The 9,797-nt window shown below is 42.0% G+C and overlaps 1 protein-coding gene across 2 annotated transcripts in view; it reads right to left on the bottom strand.

The window, feature by feature from the left end:
* Positions 1-9,797, bottom strand: part of erc1b (ELKS/RAB6-interacting/CAST family member 1b) — a 154,285-nt gene that overhangs the window by 24,880 nt on the left and 119,608 nt on the right. For both annotated transcript variants that reach the window (XM_030779991.1, XM_030779982.1), the window contains one exon: positions 7,190-7,291. In XM_030779991.1, the coding sequence (XP_030635851.1) occupies positions 7,190-7,291 (102 nt within the window). The remainder of the gene's footprint in view (positions 1-7,189; positions 7,292-9,797) is intronic.

Raw genomic sequence — 9,797 nt, forward strand, 5'->3', positions numbered from 1 at the left:
TTTATAGATGAGAGATGAGTTGGACATAAAAAATCTGGAAAGTGTGAAAACAGACTGCTCAGAGAGATAACTTCTAAAGTGATATGACAGGTTTTCAAACACACCCCACACATACACATTTAACATGTCTGTGACTTGGCTGATGCTCTACCTTGCATGTGCTTTGGGAAAACAAATGTGCTGTCATACGGGTGGTACTCTAAACCAAACGCAATAGGGAAAGATTTCCCTGAGCCTGAGTGGACAGAATCCAGTTTTTTTTTTTTTCTTTTAAAGGATTCTGCCGAGAGCTCAGAGACTCAGAATGCTAACAGAGAAAAGATGTTCTAACGTTCTAACACTGACCTCCGTGGAGTTCTCAGGTGATGTAATCTTGAGTGATGTCACTGGTGCATATACAAAACGGAGTCCACAGGCCATAGTGATGCTCGTAGTGCATTGCTAATCAACCTCTGGCCCTGAAGAAAGCTATGCTTCAGCCTCGAAAGGTAAAACCAACAGACTCTACCTCTCAAGCCATCAATCTCCAATCAGCGTGAGAATAAGTGGATCAGATTACTGATGTGATAAGAACTTTCGTACTGGGATTACAGGGTCAACCTTTCTCTTATCTTTCCACTATTGACTGGACCTGTCTTTTTTGGCTTTGTGGCCTCCTTCTTTCCAGTGACACCATGCCAATGGAGGCAGAACACTCATTTGTCATGAGACCTTTGACCCTTACACCAGGACTCTGTTTCAAATGGCATCTCATTTCCTGTACAGTGAACTTCCTCTGACATCATTAAATGGATAGATTGTTTCTGTAGGATGAAAGACGACAGACTGAATGAGTCATTGCAGACGCTGTCATTGTGTTCTAGATAATGAGGCGTAGAGATCTCTGCAGAATGGCGTAATGCTTCAGGGGCTTCATCAAACCCCCTCCTCCAAATCTGTGCGCCACCAAATTATGTCCCACTTGCAACCCCAGGCCAAGAAAGGGCCCCACCACTGTCTACTCTTGTGTCTGCAGCAGGCGAATGGAGCCAGAGGCCAGTTTTTATATTGAAATCATCTGGAGGGAGAAACTCTTAACAATGACCCCCTGCAATTTCTCCTTCCTCACTCCCCCATCCTCATCTCTGCCACATGTTTTCCATTCTAATCTAATTATACATATTTGGACTGAAATCAGTTGGAAATGACAAAAGGCGAAAAAAGGAGTGGAACTGGAATAAACAATGCAAGTACAAAATCCGGATCAGAAAGCAAACATGCATTTATGTTCATATTAATGACTCTAACAGAGCTGTTGAAATGTTTCCCCTCTAACCACTGAGCCATTTTCTCATTCAGAAATTGTGCTCTGTCTCTGCAGTGAGGCCCTATGTTCTTTTATGACGGGGTGGGAAGGGCTTTAATAATGTAGGCAAAGGGTGGATGGCTAGAATTTGAGAGACTGGTTCAGCGGAGGGCAGTCAGTCCAGTGGGGACGAGTACTTGCCGACCCCAGGAATAACAAATGAAATCCGAACTCTGCTGTCAGAGTTTTCCATAGGTTAGCCCAATCCAAGTGGTTAGTAATGTCCGAAGTTGCCAAAGTGGGTGGCACACTTTGAGTCCTCATTACTTTTCTATTTATATGTGATTGCTTGCTCTGCGGTGACCTCTTGATCACACATAACTTGAGTGAACAGACTCAGTGGCTGTCCTAAAACGATGACCTCTTATTTGAAGAGACACATTTTTACAGATAAAAAGATTGCTGATTCACTTGTCTCTCTTCTTCTCACCAGCTCTTCAAAGACCACAGCCAGATAAAGTTTATTAAATCTCCCCCAGAAAATAAGGCTTCAGTCACATAGGGAAGACAAAGCATATGTTCACCAAAACATTTCTCCTATAAAGCAATACTGAAAAGAGGTTCTAACATGCATAGGAGGTAGAAGCTTCATTCAAATGTCTGAATCTAGAGCCAACATTAATTCATGTATTTGCCTTGTGAGCCCAAAGGCCATCGTCGTGTAAGCTTGGAGGCCCTGAATTGGCCTCTCCATTTCTCTACCTTATGCCAATCACTCATTATCAAGGCAAAAAATGAAAGGGACAATGATCAGTGTATCTCTCATGAGTTTTGTTGATCCTCCATCTCTCTGGCTTCTAGGTTAGAGTGTCACAGGCAGGAACAATCTCACATAGCAACACACGACTGGAACAGAATGAGGAGAGAGTAAGAGCAGCAAAACCTGGCATGCCCACTGCAATATCTTCAGAAAACAAAACATAAAAACAGCAACAGAAAACCGCAGCTGAAACAGAACAATAAAAATAATCCATACATAAAAAAGAAAGAAAGAAAGAACAAAAACAAAATCAACACCACAAAACAAAGACGAGGGCCAAAAAGCACAATCTATAAGTATACTTACTGTGATGGACAAACACGTCCGATTTGAGTCACATTGCTATTCATCACAATCCCAAAACTGAATTCAGCACAGCGCCGGTGGATTTGTAAGTTTGACTGAGTAAATTAACAGGGGTTGACTACCCACATGTCGCTAAAGTACATTTTGAAAATTAAATACTTGAAAGTCCAATTGTTCTGACCTCCAGTTGGAGCTGCACCTCCAATAGAGCCATGCAACAAGCTGAAGAGTAGAAAACATAGTCTGCTCTATCATACACATAAACCATGTATGGACACAATAACTATTAACATCTCGGGTGTTAAACCAGTCATCTATAGTATCCATGGTGTGCCATACAATTTCTGATATTCTACTTCTTATCGTGAACATAACATTTCGTTAACAATCTGCTTCTGTCAATTTAAATATGGTCAGTGCTGACACAGGCTGTCACTAAATGAAGGATTGACCAACTGAGCCGACTATGTTTCTCGTTCCATTCTTTTGGAGTGTTCATGAGCATTGCCCTATTTTATTTACAGGCCAGCATCTTTTACACTGCAGTAGTCTCTCTGTATGTGATCACCTACAATGCAGTAGTCTCTCCATATGTGATCAGCTACACTGCAGTAGTTTCTCTGTACGTGATCAACTACAATGCAGTAGTCTCTCCATATGTGATCAGCTACACTGCAGTAGTCTCTCTGTATGTGATCAACTACAATGCAGTAGTCTCTCTGCATGTGATCAAGTACACTGTAGCAGTCTCTCTGTATGTGATCAACTACACCGCAGTGGTCTCTCTGCATGTGATCAACTACACAGCAGCAGTCTCTCTGTATGTGATCAACTACAATGCAGCAGTCTCTCTGCGCGTGATCAACTACACTGCAGTAGTCTCTCTGTGCGTGACCAGCTACACTGCAGTGGTCTCTCTGCATGTGATCAACTACACTGTAGCAGTCTCTCTGTATGTGATCAACTACACCGCAGTGGTCTCTCTGCATGTGATCAACCACATCGCATTAGTCTCTCTGCAAGTGATCAACTACAAACTAGAGATGTCCTTCATCAAAGTGTTTGATCCATGTCAGAAACGTGCTCTTCACATAGCGACCCAGGCACTGTGGTACAGTCAATCTACATACGCAAAGCCATCCATCAAAACTGTCAGTGTGGAAGCCAAAATGAGAATGTTGCTCTTTTTCACTGGCTGAAGAAAGGAGAGTCAGGCCACGGACGGCTTGATTTGTTGGGAAAATAATAATAACAATAATAAAAAACGATTCCGCTGTCAAAGTGAGGAAAATTGCATGTAAGAATTCCGAGAGGTCCAGGAGGATATAGTATTACAGTTATGAGCCCTGTAATTTGTCTGACTTGAGCAGTATAATTTCTACAGAGCACAGGCTACATAGATTTACACATACATGGCACACAGAGAGAAGCAGACTGTTAGGAGGAAGAATAACTAGAGTTTTACACAGTTTAAACCCTGGGTGTGCTTTAACAACACAGACCTCTGTGTTTGTGAACAAGTGAGGAGGAACTAACAACTCTATTAAACAAAATAGATACAAAGGTGACTATGCGAGACCTGTCAATAAATATATGTGTTGCTACATCCTAATTTAATGGACAAGTAAAGTACCATGGAGAAACATGCTGAACTGTAATAGAGTGGTTTTAATGTAACACGAAATACCAACCAACAAGACTCACACAAACACAAACACAAACACATCACAAAAATCAGGGCAGTCTCAGTGCATGAGAGAGAAAGAAAATGATCACAACATCACAAGGGAAACAAAGAACCAAAGAGAGTAAAGATGAAGGAAAGAATGAATAAACAAAATCTACTTGAAGATGACGGTAACGAGGCACGAAAGGCTGAAATGACAAAAGAAACTGGAGAAAAAGAAAAGAGCGTGAATTGAGCGTCATTCCCCACGAAAGACATTTCTCACCCTTCTGAACAAAATGGCAGCCAGAGGGCAACTGACTGGCTATGCCCAAATGCCCTCTTCATCATCCTATTGGTTGAGAGCGGGTTTAGTCCAAGGCAGCATTGGGGTTAAAACAAAGAGTTAGTTAGTGGATGAGACAAAGAAACTGGTTATAGAGGCAAAATACAGACAGGGTAAATTTTCCCGTTTATCAGGGAGATTTTGACATCAATAAAAGGAGCCAATGAAGAATGATGAAAATTCAAATCCATGGATGTTAACATATTTCTGGTTATAAAAAAAAAAAAAAAAACCTGTCAAAGAGCACAGCAGGGTCAAAGTGTAAGTTACAGAGCCGTTATAATATTGAGCCATAATCAAACACTTTTCACAGAGTCCTCTAATAGTCCCAGTTTACAGTTTATCTGATCTGGATTACATTCAATTGGATAAGCAATCTCAAAATCACATTTAAGAAGAACAGCACTCAGGGATAACACTGCAATGCTCAACACACAAAATCTCCAAAATCACTCTTAAAGCACCTTACTACAGTACTACTCACTACAGTACTAAATCATGCAGGGAAAGTGAGAAAAGACAGCACTGGCTTTGTTTTTGGTAATCATCTAGGGGTAAAAAAAAAAAGAAAATGAAGGAATGAAAACAATTCAGTGCAGAGCATTTCGAAATTAGTAACACAAATATGGCTGTTTCCCATTCCGACTGGTTAGCTGTGGGAGTATCTGTTATGAATTGTGCCTTCCCTCCCTGAAGCTCTGTATGTTTTTGTGTTAATCTTCTGTTAATGCTGCTATTTCCCCACAAATTTTTTTTTTTAAATATATAAATATGTTAGGTGGGACAAATCATAACCCTGGTCGGTCTTTAGTCCAGGGATACACAGCGCCCTGTTTCAAACTGATCTTTGAGCACTGAAGGTAACATCAAAACTATGTTACATTTTAATGGAGGTGTAAAGGTAGCCCCACAAAGTCATTCCTCCAGCTCTACCCCACTGCAGACTGAGTTAGTTCTGGGTTAAGGTCAGTATTCTGGAGGCAGGTGTGAAACCTCATTTAGTTCTGAACTGAGGCAAGAAATGTGAAGCGGGAAAAGCCCGACAGTCACCTTGTCTATTAATGTGTCAAGACTCTGAGAGTGCTGATATGCCTGTGATAACACTCTGACTGAGAGGAGAGGAGCACGCGTGTGTGTTTAACTTGGATGTGCAGGAGAAAAATGAGGCTCAGAGGAGCGGGCTGACAGGAGGGCCTGTGCTAAGTGTTTTCTTGGCAACGGGAGATGAACAAACGAGAATGATCTGAAACAACAGGGACGAAGCTGTCTGCAGTGGCTTCAGTCTGTCTGTGGGTGAGAAGGACAGAATGAGAGAGGGAGTGAATGTGTGTGTGTTTGTCTGAGTGAGAGAGAGATAGAGAGAGAAAGAGAGAGTGAGAGCGAAAGAGAGAGAGTGAGTGAATGTCAATGTGTGTGTATGGAAGGGGGAGAGAGAGAGAATGAATGAGGGGGAGAGACAGAGAGAGAGAGAGAGAGAGAGAGAGGGAGAGAGAGAGCGCGAGTGCTAGTATGCAAGAGTGAGACAGAGTGCTTTAGGGAGGGAGTGAATCTTAATGTGCGAGAGATTGATGCTATGTGTATATGTGAGAGATGTGTATTCTGTACTGCGTGTGTGTGTGTGCGTGTGTGTGTGTGTGTGTGTGTGAGAGAGAGAGAGAGAGAGAGAGAGAGAGAGAGAGAGATGTGTGTTAAATGTTTAGAGTTCTGCTCTTCTCTCAGACTCATCGTAGTACACAGCCAGTCTGACAGAAAGAAGCTCCCACACTGCCATGTAAAGACCAACTAAAAGGATGAACTGGAACAATATAACATGTGAAATTACTTGTCCTGACTGGGAAAACTGGGACTGAGACTCCCAGACCCTTTCTAAACCATTTGCTAAATCTGTCTCCCCTGCACTTATTCTCTCTCAGCACATTATGACATATTAGCTAGCTATTCTGTGCTGAGTGCTTTAGGCAAACTGAACAAAGAAAAAAGAAAAGCAACATCCTATTGAGCAATCCACTTAGGTCCCAACTACAAGATTGTTCCTGAGGAAATCGACTAAGCCTAGAGTCTGAGAGAGTGTGTGCGTGTGTGCTATTAGGTGCCCAAATATGAAATAATAAGGGAGATTTGGGTTGAGGGTGCTGTGTTTTATTGGATGTGAAAGATGTAATTTCCTGTTGTTTATGCTTGGCTGTAATGACTTTGCCTTGTAAACCAGGACAGAGCCTCCAGGGATAAATTAAACATTACAAAGAAAGAAAAAAAAGAGAGAGAAAGAGAGAGAGAGAGAGAGAGAGAGAGAGGGAGAGAGGGGAAAGGCAGATGTGTCAAAAAATGCAGAATGAAAACAAAAGACGGGCACAAATAAAAACAAAAGATATGACATCAGAGTCTGTATGCACTGTATACAGCAGGAGCAGCTCATGCCTGCTATACTGGTAAAAGACAGGTAGAGAGTATATGAAACACTGAGTCAATGAGGAAGTAAAAGAATGAGTGAGTAAGTCAGACTAAATGTAGGTTTGTGTGTGTATGCACGTGTGTTCGTGTCTGTGTGCGCGTGCGTGCTCGCTCGTGTTTCAGGTTTTAGACTCTTTTCTTTGCTTACTGTTCACACTGGTATATCATGGTGGTAACACACATTCAGAGACAGTCAGACGGACACACAGCCTACAGTTTGTGGTTAGACATATCCTGTTTGCTGGACTGGTCAAATTCTGCTCACGGTTCTGCTCATGTGATGTGTAAAGGGTTTATGATTGGGTGACAACTCACCTGATCTGGAGAGGGCTTGTGATTGGTCTGATCAGACTGTGAGGAGGCCTTCAGGTGGTCATCCTCATAGTTATCAGCCATCAACTTCATACGGTTCTGTGTCTGTGAGAGAGAACAAGAGGGAGAGAACAACTTTATTTATTACAGAAACACTCCACTCAACTTAAAACAACCTGAAGTCACCTAATCTTGCCACTTCACATAGCTCATCATTATCTTATCTCATACACTAGAGAAGAATCTTTATGTATTCTATTAATGACAATTAACACAACCTGTCTGCATTCTCTGCTTCACAGAATACTACATTAAATCCCTCAGTGAAAGAAAATGCAATGTGATATTCATACAAGTGTGGAAGGGAATACAGGGAAGAAGGTGGAAAACACACAGATGTAAAGAATGCAAAACTCAAGAGAAAAAGACTTCAGTGCTGCTCCAGCGTGAAAGAAACTGGAGAACTACTCAGGTCATTGCATGCATTCACTCTCTACAAACACATCATAGTAAAGCTTGTTGGAGCCCTTGCTACAAAATCAGGTTGTAATTACACAGCTTTCAGGAAAGAGAGAAGCTCAACAGGTAGGGGTTGCGCATGTGTGTGTGTGCACGTGCGTGATCTCCTCTAAAACATTTCATCCACAACCTTTCGAGAGACTGCTGTGTACACAGAAGTGACAGGGCAGGAAGATTTGTATACATTTCAGGTATCATGTAAGATTAAGCTCAAATGAGTTTTAGTTTATTACAGTGCTGTGGCAGTTTAAGGGCTTTGGGGAATGTAAGATTTACACTAGCAAGCCAACCATCACTCCTGAGAATCTTGCCCAAAACACAACATGCACAGAGAAAGAAATTAATCAATAATACATTAAAGTCAAATGAATCACAGTCCACGCCTAGCTTTCTCAGCTCTCCCACTGAAATCCTGCCCAAAATTTGATGGTTGGGCTCCTTCTGTTTGGCTTTCTCAACCCTCCATCCCTTTGTTCATCTACTCCTTTTAACTGCTCTTCTTTACACAGGTTCACCCCAGTTTGCTGCTTTAGCTCTCTAGCCCTCCCACCTAACAGCACCCTAGTTTGCAGCTGTCTCGCTTTCATTCCAAAGTACCAACTTTAGGGCCACATAAAGGTCCACTTGGTCCTGACCAGCTGCCACCACATTTAGCAAGGGAACAACCATGCCACAGGAACCTGTCTCCTGTCTCAATGAGATTTAATCTTCTAATGAGTTTTAAGAGCAACAGTAGCCAGAAACTGCCAGAGGAGAGAGAGAGAGAGAGAGAGAGAGAGAGAGAGAGAGAGAGAGAGAGAGAGAGCAAGCAAGAGAGAGAGAGATGCACGTGGAGGAAGGTTGGAAAGCCTCTGGTCCAGGGAGGGGTCCTCTAGGAACCAATTTAGGAGGATGAAGTGGAATAAAATTTAGTACAAAACCCACCTGGGCTTTGAGCTAAACACTGAGCCTTTTCTCTCACTGTGCTCAATAGCCAACTTCACAAAGGTAAGGAGAGATCATTGGATGAGAAAGAGGCAATAGGACACAGTCAGATTTGAACACCATAAGTTCAAGTTTAAATGCTTTTTTTTTTGGCATTTTTGTTTTTAAACATACATATGCACGGGAGCACACACCCATACACTCACACACCCCTCGTGGCTAAACAGATGTCAGGGCCTGTGATTCCTCTTCTCACTGGGAGAGAAGCAGGTTCCCTGCTTGTTAACAAGCCTCTTAGTCTTAAGGTCAAATAAAACCCTCACCAAACATCCCCAGAGTGCTGCTGTCAGACACATTCACATTATCAGCCTTACAGCTCCGCACAACACCTCTCAAACACACACCAATAACAGAAAACACAGGCAGAGAGCAACACACATTTAAAATGGCTGTCACTGGAAGAAGACAAGTGACCACTATGGCTCTTGGAGATGGAAAGAACCATTTAGGGTCAATGTGTACTACCTTAGATGCAGAACAATTTGTTCCACATGCTGTGGTGGTTAGAGTAAAGGATTTGGGAAAGTGCTCTGGAAGTCTGGCTTAAGCTCCCAGACTTGCAGTATGTAAATCCTTGTGCTGATATGGGCGTACGGGGGGACTGTGGTGGGGACGCTGGCACTAAACAGATGGCAAATTAAAAACAAACACACACAAAAATTTCTCAAAAAATAACAGAAAAGAAAACAAATAAACACAGTCTTGGTACAAATATCAGGTCTCACCAACTAAACCCTTTGTATTGTAAAAGAAATAATATATATCATAGATTATATATGCATGAGTGTGCATGCATGAGTGTGTCAACAGACTTAAAAAAAAAAAAAAGACTGTTTTCATAATGATAACACACTACTATGTGGACTTACCAACTCAGCTAACAGTGTTTCTGATTCAGTGTTTTGCTGCCTGAGATCAGTGCTGTTGAAGTAATAGCCTCAATAAAGGGGTAAGAGTTTATGTTCTGTCTTGAGTTCAGTCAACACTGCTTATCACTCCAGACCCCCTTCAGTGTGAAAGCTAAGACTCTCCGTGAACAAAAACATCACCAGAGAAATCAGTTAGGAATGGTGGAGTGGCTGAACTCTGAATAAACCATCTACTTCAC

The sequence above is a fragment of the Chanos chanos genome, chromosome 1 (assembly GCF_902362185.1).
Source record: "Chanos chanos chromosome 1, fChaCha1.1, whole genome shotgun sequence".
NCBI lineage: Eukaryota > Metazoa > Chordata > Actinopteri > Gonorynchiformes > Chanidae > Chanos > Chanos chanos.